Below are 21,428 nucleotides of genomic sequence, written 5' to 3'. Positions count from 1 at the left end.
CGCTAGACTCGCAAAGCATCACTGGGCGTTCTTTTGTCACCCCCAGTGCATCTGCAAATGTGTTTACCAAAAGCAGACTAGATCTTAGACGAGCTAAAAGGAGGTGTATTGTGCAGGACAGGTCGTGCCACGTGATTTTAGTGTATTCGATTGAGGTGCAGGCAGACAAATTTGTCTGTGGTGGATTTCATTCATAAATACAGTACGAGATCAGCGTGGGACAATCTCTCTGAATCTTTATAGAAATCAATTCATTGAAAGAATTACAAAAATTTGCATCTTAAAAATATTTCCACCTTGTCAAGCACGGTGTACTCGGGTGTATGCTGACTGCCCTGATTTTAAGGAAAATGAGGGATGCCTTCACGATTGCCCGAGAACAGGCTCATTTCACAACGACACGCTACAGCACAAAAGCACTCTGTTGCGCCCAATTCTAGCAAGACGCCAAAAGAAAGAAAAGTCCACCCATGTGCACAGTTTGAATCTGCTTTGCGCTAGACTTGCGCTGTGAATGAAAATAGGACTCTTGGTTTTATGTAATTGTTCTAAATTGTTTGCATTGTGTAAAATGCAATGTGTTGTTGCGATGCTGTACATAATTCTAAGACATGGTTACATGCTTCAATGCTTATCATTGAAAAACGGTGTACTTTCCTCATGTGTTGTATTGTTATGCATAATATAATATATGCTTGGGAACTTGTGTTTTTACACATTCATTACTTCTGACTGGTACATACCTATACAAATTCGTGCGGGAACAGAGGACAGGGAAATCCAGAAGGAGACCCAAGAAAGGACCACCAATAGGCTTGATGGGACATATGTCTCCAGGATGAAGTACAGAATGCTCCTCTTCAGCTCAAAGTGGAAGACCAGCTTGGGGTAGTGACCTTTTAAACAAAAGGCAGCAAGCATGTCAATCTCCTTAGCAAATACATTGACTATACACTATACAACAATTGAGTACCTCTGGGCGAAGAGCAGCTTCATTTTTGTGAAGGGCTTATGTGTTTGTTATTTATTAGGGCATTTACATGGAAAACACGTCTCTACTTTCAACATTTTCTCGTTAAAACATTTCTTCCAGAACCAATTAATTTTGTAAGTAGAGGTACCATAGATATAGATGTATGTGTATGTGTGTGTGTGTGTGCGCGCGCGCGCGCACACACACACACACACACACACACACACACACACACACACGAACACACACATCCATTTTCTGATCCGCTTATCCTCTCAAGGGTTGCGGGGCATGCTGGAGCCCATCCCAGTCAGGAGGCGGGGGATACCCTAAACTGCTTGCCAGCCAATCACAGGGGACACAGAGAAACAACCATCCGTGCTCATACTCACACCGAGGGGTAATTTAGAGTGTTCGATTAACCTGCTACATATATTTTTGCAATGTGGAAACCGGAGTACCCGGAAAAAGCCCACGCAGGCACGGAGAGAACATGCAAACTCCACACAGGAAGGCCGAAGCCAGAATCGAACCCTGCACCTCTGCACTGTGGGGTCGATGCGCTAACCACTGGGCCGCATAATAATATTATAATTATTATTATTATGATGATGATGATGATGATGATGATGATGATGATAAATTAGATCCCTTTCCCGTTACGACCATTAAAATGTTGCCATCATAGTTACCAGTTTCATAGATAGCCTCTGACACCGAGGTGTAGTGGTCCTCCACTGTGTACTGCGCGAGTTGAAGAGTGTCGAGGCCACTGACAGACTCATTTCCTCTGGTCCAATAGAACATGACATCATTGATGTTGTAACCCCCTATAGAACGAGAGACCAATGGAAGTGAAACGTTTTTTTTCGGGAACATTGCACAAAATGAATTTTACAAGAGGTATGTCAGTAGAAATTAATCACTTGCCTTCAACAGAATTCATCAAATAAGCACACTAGGATATCACCAGACTTGGAGCAGAATCATCCTTTTTAACACAGTGCAACGCACTCTTGCTCAAGTGGAGCTGCAATTTTTGCATTCACAGCTTTTGTTCTCATGCGACAGAGCAAAGCTGTTATTCATACAAGGTACTGTGGAATGCAGCACTGCTGAGGACACCTTGAAAAGTGAATTCACTGTGCTCCACCCACGGTTAGGTTATTATGCTGATTACAAGCTAGAGATGGCGTAAAGTCCCTTTTAAAAGAGTACTAGACCAAATTCAAAACTCCTTGCAAAAGCCAGTTTTAAGAGAATTAAGGGGGATCCTACATTCAAATCATTCTGCTTTCGTCGCAACACCTGAAATGGACAAACTGTGTCAGAACCTCAACCAAGCATTGAAAACATTGTCACTGTTTAATGCATTCTAGCCGCAGTGGAAAAAGAATATTCTCAGTGTAATAAAGCTAACACAGTTTGACTAAATACAGTCCAAAAGGAATTGTTCACATAAATGCATTTGTCATTAAAACTCCTGATAAAAGGCCTAACTCTTGCCTCATACAGACCACACTAATCATGCATATTGCACTGGACCCCAGAGAGTTTTGGTAACCCAGATGAACCTTTGGAAAACAAAAACAAAAACATGTCAAATGTATTTGTTTTATAATATTGCACAACAAACAACTGTGGCAAATGCCGACTTTCGCTACTTTGAGAGATCTTCAGCTTAGTGCATCACTTTATTGGTCAAAATTCATACGATATTACATGAATCAAAACTGAGCACTGTTATCATTGGGTTTACATGATACAATGTTAGCTGATGTTGTGGCTAGTTATTCGCACCTCACCGAGAAGTAACAAATATGATTAAACGTCATTGGTGTGCTTCCTATATTCTTCACCAGAGGGTGCAAGACATGGTTAAAAGGACCATTGCTGTAATCGTTCTCGGCCTCACTTTAATTACTTGTCATCTCTGCATGTATTATTTGATTTATTATTGATTCTGTCAATAATTAACCACAGGAGCCCCGTATAAGAGCAACAGTTCAACTTATATTTGTTGTTTCTGAACAACAATGGAAAAAAGCGCTGTACATTATAATATCTATGCAGATGTTCCCCAAAACTAAAATACCGCATGGCTCAGAATCAAATGATTCCCCCAATGTAAATTACAGCAAATATCACAGCTGACACATCTCCTCACATTGCTGTCAGAAACCATTAAATATTTTAACCTAATGCTCAGCACCCTCCCACAGTGACACCATACTCTGCTGTCAACTGATTTCTTTGCTTCCATCTTCACACTGGGAGATATGGAAGACATAGAGGAGAATGAGGGCGAACCGAAAGTAAGAGGGAGGCCTCAGTAAATCGAGCCAGAAGATCAAAGAGAAACTTGAGGGAAGAGCGAAAGACAGCGGCAAAAGGTGCAGATATTTGGCTGGGAATTATTGAGGCAGCAGAGGAGGGAGCCATCATCCTTTCAGCTTCAACCTCCAGATGTCTTTTGTCTGTTAAGGGGGATTGTAACTCCTTCTTTTTCGTTTCTTTTCACTATGTTTCCTTTCATTTCGGCACTAATGGCTTGGTTGGCTTGTGGCAGGGACCGGAATGGTCTAAGCCTGCATGGCTTACTGTCATTTAAAAGCACGGCATCAGCGAGGTGATGGAAAATGCAGAAGGGAGTATGTTTCTCATCTCACAGTCATTTCATCACAAGATTTTGTTATAAAGATGCTCCTGCTGCCTTCTTGATAAAAACAAAATCATGAAAAAAAATCGATAAATTACACAAGGGCTCACCAACATTTGAAAACCAAGAGCTGATTGATGCAAACCGCTAACAAACTGTTACACACTTTGGAAATAAGTGTACTCAAATTACCTTCACTTACATCGTATTATGAATAATTAATTCTTTAATGTGAAGACACCGATGTTAATGATGTCTCACAATAATTATCAACGACAGTTAGGAGAGAAATAATCGTCATCATAAGCAACAGGATTTCTATAAATCATCATCGCATAGTCCCATCACTGGTGAGCTATTTTTATAACGGGCCTTTGGACGATTCATGCGGTCCTTGGGGATGACCTGGTGCCCACGGGCACCATGATGGTGACCCCTGGATTGCACCAATTGATTGTGACTTGCTATGCTTTGCCCCACTTATTCTTGTACACACACAACCATAAGAAAATGCGGCGCCATGATCACAATTAACAATGACCAAAATATCTTAAGTAGCAATACATCGTGAACAGCATGAATGCCAAAATAGAGCCAAACTATCCTCATCGAGCGGGAATGTGGGACAGTTAGGATATGTGTCATGGCAGCGTAAAAGAGGAAAAAAATACGTGAGTAAAAATGCAATGCAATGCTCGGTGATGTATACACACTGTGTCTGTCCGAGCAATACAAACAAGTGCTATGAAAAACACACGCTGTTAATCTAAACTACAACAAATGTATCGACAGTTACAGTACATATTTTCTACATATGCTGCAGTAGTGGTGTCTCCATCATTAAATAAGCGAATAATCTCAGATAACATTCAATAAAGTAATACTGAGGTTCACCTCATACAAATCAAAGGTGGGAAAGGTCAGCACAGGCTAACTGAAACATATGTTGTGTTACTTAGTAGATTTATTGAATTACACTTTTATCGCTTCCTTGTGTTTTATCACAGTCCAAAGTTGAAACTGGAGTTGTACATGTATGTAACTATATCATATATATATAAAGGGTTAACCCTTTTAGGGACAGCGGTTACTACAGTGGACATCTCATCAGGTTATCAGGTTGTCATTATATGTGAATAACAGGGTTAAAGACAATTACGTTTGAATGCAAGAAAAAACATGAACTATTCCTAAAAGGGTGAACTGCAGAGAAGGCTACAGAGCTGAGGCCAAGAGACAGAAAGAGGAGGTTCTTACAGCTCTCCAGTTGTAGCGTGCAGGTCTGCTTGTCCATTGGGTACTTGGTCAAATCCATGTTACAGGCCACAGTGGTGGTAATTCTGTGGGACATGAACGTACCAGTTAATTACAGCGTTGCGGAAGCCAACTTTGATTGGCTTTTCATTCAATGTTGACATTGAAAAAGATAATGCTACAATTTATGTAGTCAGTTTTGTCACTGTCCTGCTCTGCTTTTTTTCCCCCTTTTTGTTTGTAGGATCTTTGGAGAGGGTTGGTGGGTGGGAGTCTTCTGTGATTAATTGAATTACGCAAGAGAACTGCTCACTTGTGTCTTTCTCCTCTGGCCACAGTGCCACAATTTCTGACTTTGCCAACATATCACAAGCACGCTAATGCCATCATCAAATTGATGACATGAAATCATCTGACAAAAAACGGATGCAATATGTCGTATATACAGTGTAAGAAGTCGTCTAAATATTTTTACTTTAGCCCTGTTCACACGGCAAGATTTACTCCGACGCTGCACCGACTCTACGCCAGTGGAGCGTTCACACGTGCAAATTTACTTCGACGTAGCGCCGCTCAACAGCCTAGTGCGCATTAAATTTGATCCACCTCAGGGAGGTGGTTTAAAAATTTGCTCCGAAGCAAATGCTCGTTTGCGAAGCAGCACCGAAGCAAATGTGCGCGTGTGAACGCAACTGGCGTAAATTTGCTCCAGAGCAAATGCTCGCTTGCGGGGGAGTGGCCTCGCAGCAGTGACGTCAGCCGAGCCCGATTTGCAGGCCCGAGCCTGAAGCAAACCCGACATTTCATATTTTATTTGTGAGTATTTTGGGGAGAAAAAAACGCAAGATTTCTTACGGTTAAAATAATCTAGGTATTTTTATGAACATTATCAATGCATTTGCACAACGAAATAACGCTGAAATACAGAATAAGAGGCCAGACAAAGAGAAATCTCGATGTGCATTTGCTTGATTACGCAGAGAAATCCTGCGGCTTACTAGGCTTTAAATAGAATAATTCAAATGAAATAAATAGGTAAAGATATCTGAAATTATTTCTACAGGATTGTTTAAACGAAATTAACATACATGCGCACTGGTCTGGCCGGCTGCGCTCCTGTTTAGCAGTTAAATAGCAATTAAATTACAGCGCATTCTCTGTTTTATCCAAATTGTTTGTTTTAAAACAAGTATTCCTTAGTTTAGTATCCGCACATTGTTTTAGTATACATTTTTTAAAACATATATTGTGGCAGTCATCAGGAGCACACACGATTGACTGTAAACACGTCTTTATTCCACGACTGACGACAAGTGGATCTATTCTGAACAAGGACAGAATAGTGTCCACCATAATATTTATTAAAAGAAAAATAAATAAAAGTCCGCGAGAGAGAAGCCCGACCCGAACCTGTTTTACTTCCGCATTCCTGTCGTTTTGGTCCGGAGCAGAAAGTGCACGTGTGACCGCAAGTTCGCTGCTTCGACGCTGCGCCGGAGTTGTCACGCTCAGCGGCTTTGCACGTGTGAACGCTCCACAAAATTTGCTCCGGTGTAAAATACATCGCAACAAAATATTTCGGAGCTGCGTCGGACCAAATGTGTGCCGTGTGAACAGGGCTTATGTGTGCCCTGCAACCACTTCAGGGTGTACCCCAACTACTGCCCAAAGACTGCTGGGATAGGCTCCAGCACACCCGCGACCCTCGTCAGGATAAGTGGAAAATGGATGCATGGATGGATTAAGGCATAGAAATTGTATGGCGTGTAGCAAGAATGAATCTGTAACAAGGAAGTGGCAAGTCTGAGCTTGTACACACATTTTATGAAAAAAATCGACACATGCCAGCTTTTTGTGATAGGATGGCAGCAAGACAAAACATTTCCAAATGTTTTTCACCATGAATGTGGCCTATAGAATGTAACGAGAGGGTATGAGTACAAAATAAACAACTGAAATAATGTTGTTGCACAAGTTTGCTAAGCCTCCTATGACTGGGGATGTGGCCGTACTCAGAATGAACTAATCCCATTCACAGTCTTGTTAGATGATGGTCCTCACGCACATGCCATCGTTTAACATGCCTCAGATTAACCCCAAATAAAGAACAGATAATATAGTAGGCTCTGATTGAAATGTTTGATGAAAATCCTCTCGTGGAGAAATTATGGCATAACATTAACATCTCATCCTTAGAACTGAGGCTGCATAAACCATTAAAGGAGGTGAAAGACATTTGGCAAGTTATTTGACTTTCAGTTTAGTCCCCTTTTAGGCAGGGACCACCACAGAGAGTTACTTACATGTTACAGTGTGTTTGGCACACTTTCTACCCTGGATGTGTAAATTTCTGCCACGGACTGGGTGTTTAATTACTGTGACAACAATTTCCAGGAAAGAAAATCATCCAAGCCATGCTGCATGTCACGTTTAAATCAACAGGCGGGTGGTTTGTGCAGCAAACTACCAGCGGTGCCTCAAGCGTGTCGCTTTTGGTTCCTGAAAATGAAAGCGGTAGCACGGTCACTTTGTTTGCTGTTGTGTGAGAGTGAAGATTTGATCAGTGCTATTGCTTTTCGGGTGCTGTGTTTTTTTTTTTGTGTGTGTGATTGGTAAATTCTGAACACAACCACATGCGCACTTGTGAAATCGCATTACCTCAGTTATTTATTGTGACTTCAATTCTCAAAAATATATGTTGTTTTTGTTATTGTATGGTGGCCCGGTAGTCCAGTGGTTAGTGCGTCGACCTCACGGTGCAGAAGTACTGGGTTCAATTCCAGTTCCGGCCTCCCTGCGTTTTCTCCGGGTACTCCGGTTTCCTCCCACATTCCAAAAACATGCATGGCAGGCTGATTAAACACTCAAAATTGTCCCGAAGTGTGAGTGTGAGCGCGAATGGTTGTTCATCTCTGTGTGCCGTGCGATTGGCTTGCAACCGGTTCAGGGTGTCCCCGCCTACTGCCCGAAGACAGCAGGGATAGGCTCCGGCTCCCCCTGTGACCCTTGTGAGGATAAGCGGCTCGGAAAATGAATGAATGAATGTTGTTATTGTTCAGCTCGGTCCCATTTTTTCACATCACTAAAATCCAGCATTGCAACAGCAACACACGAGGTACGCATTGCCTGTGGTGATGGAGCCATATTTTGATAATATCTCGTCTGGCTCCAAATTAATAGCAGGATCGCATTCCCAAATCTATTGTAACCATAAAGGTTATTTCAACCTTAATTTGCGATTTTAACACAGACCTTTGATTGTGAATGAATCCCTCTGACATTGCTTCATTAAATCTCACCTCTAAACGGCTTGACTGTGCCTACATCTCAGTGCTTTCTCATGTAATCCCTTAGGCCAAGTGTTGAAACATTTACCAAAGCTCTAACACCTCACACTATCTCTTTTCTCAGCCCCAATTCCCCGAGGTAGCCCTTCCTCTTCTGACTATCCTTTTTGTCCTGTTTCAATCCTACTAGCCCAACTCTCTCACCACTGTCCCACTTCACATCTCGGTATCAGTGAAGCCCAAGGACCTTTAGACCACGCATCACAAAATACATCAAGAAGTAAATAAATAACATTGCACATGTTGGCAACACAACAAACTCTCCTCGCAGTGGCACGTCATCCATAAAGAGAGACCGAACTGAGCGGGAATACCCAACTCAATTTTACCACAGCAAGATGCTCACGCTAATTTATTCCCCCTCCCCAAAGCTGACATTAACAACGGCGGAGATGTCTCTGTGTGAAATGTACCCTCTTTTCCTACACTTAATTGTTGTGAACTGTTGAGGTCAAGCCCCTAGAATATATGGTGAGTCAATATAATTCAGGTCTATAGAGTTTCTATTGTGGAATCTATGGACACTGGAACATCAAAGTCGGTTAACGTATACCAAATAAATATGTCAAATCCGATAATCAGTCTAAGATCACTGGCTAATGTAAAATATTGCAATTCATAATTGATATGCTCAATGAATGCATTTTGCATAAAGGTAATATTCATACAGCAATATGCTTTGAATATGAAAACTTAGATATTTTGAGAGCCTGAAGCTTTTTCTATTGACAGATCACATGCTTTCCCTATGCTTCAATCCATCGGTAGTGGTATTGACTTAAATCCCTGCTCAATAATGACGTCATCAACCCTTTGTGGGCTTTAGCCAATTTCTTCTCCCTTCCCGCCTTTCCCCCCTCATGACTTTGCATTGCTTCGTAAAGCAGAGAACAGACCCAACAACCAATAACCCGGCAGCTACGTGCATTATCTGACCTCAGCGCATAAAGGACGGTCCCATTTGGAAAGATGCGGATCAGTCTGTTCTCCACAGTGATGTCATGAAGAAAAGATTTCTTGGAGTCCACAATGAAAGTGTCAGGCACCCAAAGGAGCTCCACAAGGCGCCCGTCAAGGCTCAGGCTCTTGTTGCCTTCAAACACCAAACGCTCGTCTGTCCAGCGCTGCCGGAGGAATATGGTGGCTGTATAGTCCTACAAGATTGAGGTCCAAAGGTTAGAACAAAACTAATGGACTGCTTTACCAAAATATGCTGACAGACAAGCAATGTTTTTGCTAACGATGACATTCCTGTGTAGTTTTTTTATTGGTGGCAATGCATCAAGTCCCTGAGCTGTTCTATGCCTCAAGCATTTGAAACGGAACACGTTGCATCGACTCAGCAATTTAGCCTCTACGTTTGAGAGAACACAGCAGGGTCCAGGTATCGTGGGTTGCTTTGTGTATATCAGTACTGCAAGTTCTTCTGAGAAGTGTTAATGACTATCGAGCTTCCCACTGTGTTTGTTCATTGCCCATCAAAGAGCTTGCTGCTAATGTGAGTAAGCAAATGTTCAGGTAATTGTTTTACATTCATGAGTATAATGTGATTTGTGTGGTTTTTGAAGGGCTTGACGGTGTTGGGAAGGGGTTGTGACAGACTGTCACTTTTACTCTATTATTTGGAGGGTATGATAAGTTAGTTTAAATTGTAAAGGTCAGACCCACAAAATTACAGAAGAGAAATGAATCACTTTGCTAACATAAATTATATTTGGAAACTCACGATGGATTATACTGTTGATATTGGTAATTATAAGCAACATTGGTGCTTATGGAAACAAAAGTTAAAAATAAAAGCATGCAATGTTATGAATAAATAGATGAAATAAAATGTTTTTTTAATGTGATTTATTTGGGTACCTGTTTTCAATTGGAAATGAGTTGATAAAAAACAGAAAGGAGGAGGGGTCCTCTGTTTCTGATGTTATTTCATAGTTAGGAATGTAACAATATGTTGTCACACGCAAGAGAAGGTGCGTTAGTGTCCTGTCTAATTGTTTCTATTTGATTATTTTATATTTATGACCTAGAAGTGTTTTTCAGATACATAATTTGCTTTACTGCATTAGTATTGATGAGTCTCTTTGGGTCTCCTAATTTTTTAAGTTATAAAAAAAAATAATCCATTCACCTTGAGAACGTAATTTTTGCACATCTGATGTGTAAGCCGTCACAATAACAGATCTTCCACTCAAACGTCACGGGATGACATCTGTTGCCTCGATTTGATGAGGTTGTTGACCTTGAAATTCCTGTTTGTGCCTACTTTGGCTATTCGAATTTGCTGAACATAGGCAGAAATTGAACACATAAAGCACCCCAAACTAGCTCACTGCTGTGAACTTTTCAGGCGACGTAAGAAATTAGGAATTCTTGTGAGACCGAGACATCTGTTTCATCAGACGTGGGGGTGGCTGATATTGGAGAATTTCCCAGCTCATGGACTGGCATGGTCTGCGTTTGTGACATTTGTTGGATGCATGGCCAAATTCACACACTGAATGTTGGAAGGACTTCTACAGTCAAAGTTAAGTTCGGTCCCTAGTGGACATCACTGCAGTTCTTACATGAAATCCATTATTTTTAAGTTTTTGTCCCCCCCCACCCCCCAAAAAAAAAATCTGATTTGAGGTGGTCTTTTCTTGGACTTCTCCAGGGCAAAATTGCATAATGAAAATATGACCGGAAACCAATTAGTCACAATTAATATTGTTTGTACCTTATCAGTCACACCATATCTAACTACCTACTCAGTAATTGTTTTGTTGAATCTTGGTGATGCTAGAATCAGGAACATTTTTTTTGTTTGTTTTTATTTCATAAAATCTGTGTTCAAACTTGTGTCTCGCCGCCCCCACCACCCCTGCTCAACCCCGCAAGCACCCCCCCCCCCACAAAAAAAATCAATATGTTGCACAGCTCTCTCCCGAGTGATAAATTCAGCCTATCCAGTTTCTGTGAAGACAAGCGTGAATGTATTGGGAGCCCTATTTCTAATCACCAAAGAGTTGGAGCAAATAGTGTACCGGGATGTGGAATGTACATCATTTCCACTTTAAAAATACAGATTTGAACAAAGGGCAATCTAAAGAACTTGTGGGAAAAAAATACAGTACATAGTTTGTTGAGTTGTATTGTTGCATATTTTAATTGAAGTCATGAAAAATGGGAGGAATCAATAGTGCTGACTTTATCCTTATTATCATGAAGACCAGATTGAGAAATGGTGAAAAGCGCACGCACACACACACACACACACACACACACACACACACACACACACACACACACACACACACACACACACACACACAAAACTGTCTTACCATATTGATCTCTGATATGGTGTCAATACTAGCAATGTCCAAGCTCATACCAACAGTCACAGGACCATCTAGGAAAATAGAAAAAGCGAACAATATACACAATACATCTTGGAGGATTGTGGAATTATAAGTAATGTTAAGCAGTCATGGAGAATTAAAAAATGTGTGCTGACCAGGGAACATTTCTTTGAAAAATCAAGCCCTTGTATTTAACGGTCGAATCTTGTTAAGAATTAAATGCCAGTTGTTTTCCCTGTATCAGAATCAAATGTACTCATATATAACATTAAGCATGTGCTCTATTTGTTCTCTTACTGAAATTACATTGAAATAAATAATGAATATCAACTATTAATTACTGTACCGAGTGTGGTCTATAAATAGTATTGTACTACCGTATTTTCCCCACGATAAGGCACTTCGGAGTATAAGGCCCACCTTCAATGAAAGGCCCTTTCTCAAAACTGTTTTCATATACAGGGCTCACTGCATTATAAGGCGCATAGAATGGATGCTACAATAGTGGCTGTGGATGCGTTTTGCATCCACTAAATGGAGCTACGCTGAAGGGAATATTATACAATACACTACTGCTTTATTTATATAGAGCTTTCGCAACCATTGCAGTTGGAACAAAGTGCTTTACAGAATATTTAAAATACTACTTCCAGGAAATAAGAATATTGATCCATATATAAGGCGCATTGGATTAAAGGTGCAGTGTTGGCTTTTGATAAAATGGAATGCTTTTTAGGTGTGCCTTATAGTGCGGAAAATACGGTACCTTTATTTGGCAAACTGAAACATACCGTATGTCATTATACTATTCTGACTGTAGAAACAACCTTGCACATAATAAGATCATACAGAATGGTCATCCCCGCAGTGAAAGGGTCATTTGTACATGAGAATGTAGTTTCCTTACTGTCAAAGAACGGCCTCAGGTACTTGTTATATCCTTTCATCAGCTTTTGAATGGTTGGAGGCAGAATTTCTCCTTCCTTCATTTCTGCATTGAGCATGGAGCTCTCTAGCAACCTGAGGAGCACAGTAAGAAGACAAAACAGTGAAGAAATCTGCGGGGGGGTTGTTTGTTTGTTTTTTTGGGGGGGTTGTGCTACACTGTGGGGTGATCATATTAGTTGTAGTGCAAATCTTACCAACACCAGCTGAGAGAGGACATGGCATGAAATTGAGATAAATGGGATTTTCCAATAAAAGAAAAACATGAAGCACACACAAAAGGCTTGTTGAGTTGTTTTGAATAACTTTTTATATTTCATAGGATCCACCCATTCACTATGCGCTTGCATTTTAATTGGTGGCTTTCAAGAAATTTGTCGTCTTTTTTTTTTTTGCTACGAACGTTATCAATAAAGGCTTATTGAAATGTGGGAAGCCAATTATATGGCTTGCAATTGCGATATGCAGTGGGCCCCACCCAGTCCTCCCCCCATCTTTATGTTACTGTCAAGTCAAGTCAAGTACAACTTTATTGTCAAATGTGCAGTATGTGCAACATACAGCACAGATGAAATTTCATCCCTCTCAAACAGACAATAAGAAAACAAGAGGAGCGGCTGCGGCTGCCCGCGCAGCCATCAAAACTGTCTGTGCGTGCTTGTGTAGAAACTGGGAAATGGGATATTCAAGACATTTTCTTGTGGACAAAAAGCTCCTGTAGGCAGATGCCAATGACGTAAGAGGTGAATGGAGGAGGAGAGAGTAAGCTGTTACAGAGACAAGCCTCATTCTCGCTCCACATGCTGCATCAGATTCCCATCGCTCACTATTCTATAATGAACAAAAAAAATTGTCATCTAAAAAAAATGATGCAACAGGGTCAAAGTTAAAGCTGCAACAAAGTTAAAGCGCATATGAGTTCCTGTCAAGATATTGAGATATTCTTTTGTGGTCTTCCTTTGTTCGACAATATCAGAGTCAGGAATGTTGACGTCTCAACCATCACACCACATGAGCATTGTTTTATGCAGTCCTTCTGAAATAGTGGGGCGGGGTGCCCGGGGAAGGCATCGTGCAGTATGTGCGTGCGTGTGCGTGTGCGTGTGCGTGTGCGTGTGCAGAATCAAGTGCAGAATCAAGTGTAATTGCACAAACACTATTATAGGTGACGGTGGCAATCCCATTGTCAGAGTGTGCATCGGGAGTTTTAGCTATAAGACAGGCGGGCCGAAATGCGCTCCTCAAGAGCCCCCATCTTGCCTGTTTTATATGCTTCCCTGCTCCAACACTTCTGATTCAAACGATCAGAATCATTATCCGGCTTCTGCAAAGCTTGCTGATGAGCCGATTGAATTAAGTGGCAGGATGTAAACATGTAAAATAGACTGGAAGAGGGGCTCTTGGGGCACCAGTGATCTAAAACATTCATTCATTCATTCATTTTCCGAATCGCTTTGTCCTAACTACGGTCGCGGGGGGTGCCGGAGCCTATCCCAGCTGTCTTCGGGCAGTAGGCGGGGGACGCCCTGAATAGGTTGCCAGCCAATCGCAGGGCACACAGAGACGAACAACCATTCACACCCACACTTACACCTAGGGACAATTTAGAGTGTTCAATCAGCCTGCCATGCATGTTTTTGGAATGTGGGAGGAAACCGGAGTACCTGGAGAAAACCCACGCAGGCCCGGGGAGAACATGCAAACGTCACACAGGGAGGACGGAGCTGGAAGTGAACCCGGTACCTCTGCACTGTGAAGTCGACATGCTAACCACTGGACTACCAGGCGGCCCTAATCTAAAACATTGTTTATTTATTTATTTATTTATTTTGCACTGTGCATGCACACACACAGCATAGAGTATGGCATAAGTAGTGAAGTGACCAAACGCACAAAAGGCACAGTGGAAACATACTGAACAAGGATGACAAGAAAGGTACAGAGCGAATAAAAACAATGTTAAATGAAGTTGTTCTTTGTTGTAAGTTGATTTTTTTTTCTTCTTTATTAATATGCCAAGCAATGTTATGCAGAGGTGTACTTACAGAACTGTGATAGGCAAATGATACTGTTTACTGTATAGTGGTGGCAGAGAGTTGGGGGGGCTGCAAAATATATTCTTCTTCCTAGCAGTGCATATCAGAAAATAATTGAGACGCACTGGTTTAATGCAACAAACTAAATATACTGTCCATCAAGAAAATTGGGATATTAGTGGAGCAATAAATGCAATAGTGTAGTCGTTGAAACTTAAATGAACTGCAGGGAGCAAAGAATTTCTCTTTTTTTTTTAATTCTAGACCAAGTCATTTCACATCTGTGGCACCAGGCGAATGATCTTTCATGCGTCTACTGTGAGCAGTAACATTTTATATGCTATGCTTTGTTGCACAGACGTGGTGGAATGAGTCACTGTAGATGGCACTCTATATTTGCAAATACAGCATATCAAAGTTTTAGATAAATGGGAAATTAACATCAAATATTTTTAAACAATAAAAAAACATTCTGGATAAAAGCAACCTGCATAATTTGTATTTTGAAAGTCATATTAAAAATGCAATAAATGACTGTTAAATGAAATATTTCAAAATTCTATCTCATGCTTGTCCTACTTGTCAAAGCCCCATGTGGCCTCCAAGTGGAACCTCTGGAGCTGACAAGCTTCCTCACAGATGAATCCGAAGTTCAGCTTTTAGACCACCTGACTGTGTCAAATAAGCGGAGACAGCTGGTAAGTTGCTCCCAGCACCCTGTTGCTATGCTGCATGAAGTCTCACTCACATGGCTTACAGCCTGTTGTTTCAGCAGGCAACAGTCTTGGATGCTAAAGCCATGGTCGTGACGGCGGTGACAGCGCTCTGCCTCTGGCCCACTGCATTATCATTCTAGCTCACCCTGTAGGGTTACATTCACAATTATGCTTGCAAAATGCATGAGTGGATTCTTTGGCTTTTTTTTTTTTTTTTTAAACCAAACCGCTTAAGAAAACATTTCTGCTACAATGTAGTAGACAACAGTGGTGGCTGAGGAAATAAAATGGAATGACTGGAAATATATCCTCAATTATGATTCAATTATGTTATATTTGATGTGCAAGTAATATATATTATAGACTGACAATAAAATGCTGCCTCTCAAAAAATAACATCTGCTCACATTAGGCAGAAATGGCACTTCATACAATGGCTACTTTTTTGCCCAGCTACTTTGTAAGTAAAACTACAATTGTGGCATGGTTGAATGAGTGGTCAAAATATGTCATTACGTGGAACGGATCCATGGGGGGAAAAAAATGATTGAGGACCACTGCCCTATAGAAATGCGCTGAATCAGCTGATTGTAGTGACCTCCTACATGGACTACAGCAAGTCAGTTTACGCTTCCGCCATATAAACCAGGCGCTTCTCCTGCGCTGAATTTAAAGGGAATGCGGGAGTTGCTTCCATTGGTCGTAAACAAGCCAGCTGTGTTCACTCCCACAATGGCGCAAACGCCCATTTCTATCTGTGTGCCTCTACGAAAATACCAAACGTAAGACAACCCCACACATACTTTATTCTTCACTTCTTGTAACAGTCACTTACTTCCCTTTAGGTTTAGATTGCTTTTGTAATCAATAAGACTTCTTTATTTATTACAGTATGTGAAGACAGCATGATAAAGAGGAAAAGTAGATATTTTGTTGTCTTGCTATGGTTTAAGCAGCACATGAAACAGTAACACACCTGCTTCTGCCCACAAACACCTTCTATTTTTGAGCTGCGGTAACTTTCTCCTCCCATTTGAAAGCAAAGTCTTCAGAGGGCACATTTTCCCAGGGTGGAATCTGACAGACCTGACACACCTGCCCACTGGGCTGCCTATCAAGAATGATAAGATAACACACTGAGGGCCCACAACTGAGCTCAGGGCGCTGATGCAATACAGACGGGAAGCCATACTTAAGATCCAGATCCAAAAAAAAACATACTTCCACATTTTTCATTGTCATTTATGTTTTCCAAGGCTTCAAAAGATTAAACTGACAATATTCCTAAATGAACACTCCATATCTTTCTGGTACGCATACAAATTGAGGCATGCTATTATCAATACTTATTAGAAGAGAATTCATTTTTATACCACAAATTACACTGATTTCAATTTAGAATGTAAATACAGAGATCTCGAGGTGGTTTTACATGAGCTGAGCTGCCACCACCAGAAAAAGCCTTGCCACCCCGACTGTTGGCAATGAGTCAATCAATACTAAATTCTTTATGTTTTATTAGAGATTTTTCTGATATTGTCTTCATAGTGTGTATAAACATTTTAATCAGAATTCACTTGCACTCGCCCCCTTTGCCTCCCACCGTGACTCCAATTAAGGAAAAAACTCAAGTGCATTTTACCTTGACTATCCCAAGCTGACCGTAGACAATTGAGTAAGCCGATAGTATATTTGTCATTACTCCTTATGTGATATGTTCGAAAAGTCTGTCGAGTGTAACAACATCAGAATTTTTAACTATTTGGTGCTTAATGAAGCGCCGCAGCAGAGCTAACTTTATGTCGCCTATGTAGAGGCTTGCTGCCCGACTATATTCAATTATATTTTAAAAACAATATATTGTAACGTCTTCCAAGGATCATGGGAAAGATTAGTCAGCAAACTCATGTTTACTTACGAAAAAACAATTGGTAATCGCGATTAGTTGACTAATCGAATCATATGTGAATCGCAGCATATCGCACCAGCAAGCCACTGCTACTATATAACCATCATTATCTTACAACTTGAATTTTTTAAAGTATGTACAAGCATTCCAGACATGTTTACAAATGATGGAGCAACTTAAATTGAAGGCGATATTGTGGCCTTATAACGTTTTGCTGGAAATGGTTAGGGTGGTTTACATTGGAAAAAAAAAAGATACACTCTGCAGAGTTTCACAAATACTATGAAACTATAAATAGAAAAAGAAATATAAACGTTTTTCACTCCCCCTCCTTGAGCACCACGTCTTTTTTATGTCTTTTTTTTTTGATGGAGAAGGTAGTGAAATCAGATGAGTAAGATATGGAAAATGTACTGGGCTAAAGAATATGAAAATAAACAATTGTATTGGTGTTTAATTTTGTTTTTATTTATCCTTTATCCAAAACCTTTTGTCTTCCTTAACTCGTATGCATAACTTAAAAGTAGTCAATTGATCTACGCAATCAAAATATGGTATGCACCTGAAATGGAAAAAAAAATGAAAGCTTAGCGCATATGATATATCATCATCCCTGTACATAACATATGTGTATGTGTGTTATATTGTAGATTCTATATGTAAACTGTATTTTGTTGATCATGTCTTTATTGGGAGTAAAATAAAGAATAATTATCACAAAGCTTTAATAAGTTAGGATACACTCCAGCACCCTCGTGACTGTGTACAGGACAAATGGTATAGAAAATACATCGATTATTTTCAGTGTGACTCCTCAGTGCAGATCAATAAGAAGGAAATACAAACAATGGCAGCACCGTGAATCATGTTGCTACTGATCAATGAGCAAAAACACACACACAAGGGCAAAAAAGCTGCAGATTGCACATTAATGAGCTATTCACCACTTGTTCCTGAACAACATTTAATCAATGTCTTGGTGTTGGTTTTGATTGCTACATTCTTAGATGATATTGATAGGTGAGCAAAATGAGATCACAATACCAATTAAATAATGTGATCTTCAAATTCACTTTCAGGATGAATCCATTTTCTACTGGAAGGTCCTTGACCTCGACTGCAAAGTGAAGTATGTGACATTTGAAGCTGTGGTAACTTGCGACCACTTGGATGGCCTTCATCTCTCTATACTTTTGGTGGCCTAAAGGCTATAGTAATGTGTGTTGGCTTCATGTTGGATGCTTGGTTGGATGAATCCGTTTAGACATAGTTATACAGAGGTGCCTTGGAATGAAGGTCTCACACCCTGTGGCAGAATTTGCCTTTTCAGATACGGTTTCATGACATAACCCCTTGAAAGACCTCCCAACCCCAGAGAACTCTTCTTCCCAATCTTCATTCAATTCAAACGAAGCATCAGTCCAGGCGGCTCTTGCACATTTCATAACAGATTAATTTACATGAACATACCCTCCCTGCAGTGAGCTGAGTAATGCTCTCCATGGACATTCTTCTCCCTGTCATTCCGTTCATGCTTCCTCCCACTCAGCAATATGCACCCAGTTGTGCCGGCTTCCCACACATCTTTTATTGATTCATGTCATTATCTCACAACGCCAATCCAAACGATGCCTTTTGTTGTACAGAAAATCCCAAGTGTTTTGAGCAAATGTGCAGGGACCAATTTGATTGATTGATTTATTTATTTATATATTTGAAGCATTCTGAAGCATTTCGGTGCTGGCAAGGATACAGCTCTCGCAAAGTTTGTTGTTACTCCTAAAACTGCGAGTCACGAGGGATTCACTAATACATTTTCATGAGATAATTGTACTCTAGATTTATGATTACAGATTGAAGTCTTATTTCCATAATATATGCATTTTTTCATACTAAAAATCCAATTAAAAACACTGTTGAACTTTGTAAGGTTTTTTTTTTTTGGTTTGGTTTTTTTGCAATTATCCACCCTGAACTGGTTGCCAGCCAATTGTAGGGCATACATAGACAAACAACCATCTGCCCTCACAATCGCGTTTGAAACTAGATTAAAACAAAGGCAACACATGGGGTTCACTGAATAATATGAATTTTGAGTATAATAATAAAAAAATAAAAAAAAATCCTGTAAAAATTTGTTTTTCTATTTTTGACAACACTGAAAGTCAGCCAAAACCATTGAATGGTTACCCATCACTCCCCCTGAAACACACAGACAGACAACCATCCACACTCACATTCACACTGTCACTGAACCGACTGCAAATCGACCACGCTTGTCTGCGCAGAAGCCAGGTGAGTGAGTGACTCATTTTTCTTTTTGTGATGTTAAAATAATTCAGTTCAATGCAGAGGCAATACTTTAGTACTATGGCGAAGATTTATTGTTCATACAATTCTTCCGTGTTTACAACCAGCCCTCTGAGGGCAGCCATCATGGTGATGCAGACTAAGATAAAAGAAAGTTTGACACCTCTGATCAAATAAAATCTCCCCCGAGAGGTGTGTAAAAAAAAAAAAAGAAAAAAAAGAAAAGAAACAACCATTACATTGATCAATCTTCTCTCTGTTAATTGGTGCCCTTAGAGATTATAAACAAAACAACGTGTTTCTTGTGATTGGCTCCTGTCCAGCAAGAACTTTCGTTAGGATTATCAATCGGTAATGTTCCTCCAATCTTGACACAGAATGCCTGACTTGTTTAAGTGCACCCAATGTTGATTTTACTCAGGAATGCTTTGAATGGTCATTTGTTAATCTGACTCAACACTCTTATATTGTTAAGTGTGAAAGTGCATGTTTCTATGTGTGGAAAGAAAAATAGAGTGCCGTAACTTTGAAATGCACCTTCACGAAAGAAAATGGGCAGTCGCATATGGCTGTCTAATTAACAAACAGGTCATGTTTTCACAACTGGAATACTGGAGCCAAAAATTTACCTACCTGGGGTGTTTTCTCAGATGTTTATAAATCTGAACTCTTGCTCACCATCAAATGTAGTTCGAAAAAGACACTGCTCTGAGAATAAGCCCCCATATGAAAAATTGGTGTTGGCATAGTCTCCTGAATGGGCTCCATTCTGGTGATTTCCTGGCTGCCCAGTCTGTTTCTGTCTATAATATAAAACAAAGTAAAAGATGTCGACCCCATGGTTCTGTAATGATGACCGCAAGGTTAATGCATTCACCAAACCTGACTCCTTCCCACTGCCTCGAATGGATGACTGTGTCGGCGGAAATCAGTACATTTGTCACTTGCTATTTTTATTTTTTTTCACAGTACACAGTCATGACATTTGGGCTACGTAATGCACCAGTCACTTTCCAAAGGCTGATGAACACTTAGGTGTAGTGTCGAGGTCTATCTCGATGATATCGTGGCCTACTCATCGACATGTACTAAAAATTTGAAAACATTCCAAGAAATGTTTGACTGTTTGCACGCAGTGTCTCTGGTGCTCAACCTAGCCGAATTTGAATTTATCAAACCAGTAATTACTGTACTTATTTGGTAAACAAGTCAGTCGGTGCCAACTTTTTCCTGTGACAGCCAAAATTCAGGCAATCATTTATTATCGGCCCTTTGGGGATGACTGGCATTTTGTAAAAAAATGCTCTGTGGTCGCTCCTTCAATTGCATTTTGCAACACTACACTAGGGTGTGAATTCATTCATTCATTTTCCAATTCGCTTCATCCTCACAAGGGTCGCGGGGAGTGCTGGAGCCTATCCCAGCTGTCTTTGGGCAGTAGGCGGGGGACACCCTGAACTGGTTGCCAGCCATCGCAGGGCACACAGAGACGAACAACCATCAGCGCTCACACTCACACCTAGGGACAATTTGGAGTGTTCAATCAGCCTGCCACGCATGTTTTTGGAATGTGGGAGGAAACCGGAGTACCCGGAGAATACCCACGCAGGCCCGGGGAGAACATGCAAACTCCACAAAGGGAGGCCCGACCTGGAATCGAACCCGGCACCTCCGCACTGTGAGGTTGACGCGCTAACCACTGGACCACCGGGCCGCCCTAGGGTGGAAATGTCAGATTTTTATGGGTCATTTCTTTTGTATATGTGTGCTGCCGGCGGCCCGGTAGTCCGGTGGTTAGCACGTCGACTTCACAGTGCAGAGGCACCGGGTTCAATTCCAGCTCCGGCCTCCCTGTGTGGAGTTTGCATGTTCTCCCCGGGCCTGCGTGGGTTTTCTCCGGGTACTCCGGTTTCCTCCCACATTCCAAAAACA

The 21,428-nt window shown here is 40.9% G+C and overlaps 1 protein-coding gene across 1 annotated transcript in view; it reads right to left on the bottom strand.

Moving 5' to 3' along the window:
- LOC109523026 (gamma-aminobutyric acid receptor subunit pi) overlaps positions 1–21,428 on the bottom strand; it is a 41,635-nt gene that overhangs the window by 5,195 nt on the left and 15,012 nt on the right. The window contains exons 3-8 of the mRNA XM_019881863.1: positions 12,488–12,600; positions 11,563–11,630; positions 9,170–9,387; positions 4,890–4,972; positions 1,666–1,803; positions 744–896 (exon numbers count right to left, since the gene is read on the bottom strand). Of these exons, the coding sequence (XP_019737422.1) occupies positions 744–896; positions 1,666–1,803; positions 4,890–4,972; positions 9,170–9,387; positions 11,563–11,630; positions 12,488–12,600 (773 nt within the window). The remainder of the gene's footprint in view (positions 1–743; positions 897–1,665; positions 1,804–4,889; positions 4,973–9,169; positions 9,388–11,562; positions 11,631–12,487; positions 12,601–21,428) is intronic.

The sequence above is a fragment of the Hippocampus comes genome, unplaced genomic scaffold, assembly GCF_001891065.2.
Source record: "Hippocampus comes isolate QL1 unplaced genomic scaffold, H_comes_QL1_v1.1 scaffold36, whole genome shotgun sequence".
Taxonomy (NCBI): Eukaryota; Metazoa; Chordata; class Actinopteri; order Syngnathiformes; family Syngnathidae; genus Hippocampus; species Hippocampus comes.
This window is presented reverse-complemented; position numbering and strand designations above follow the sequence as displayed.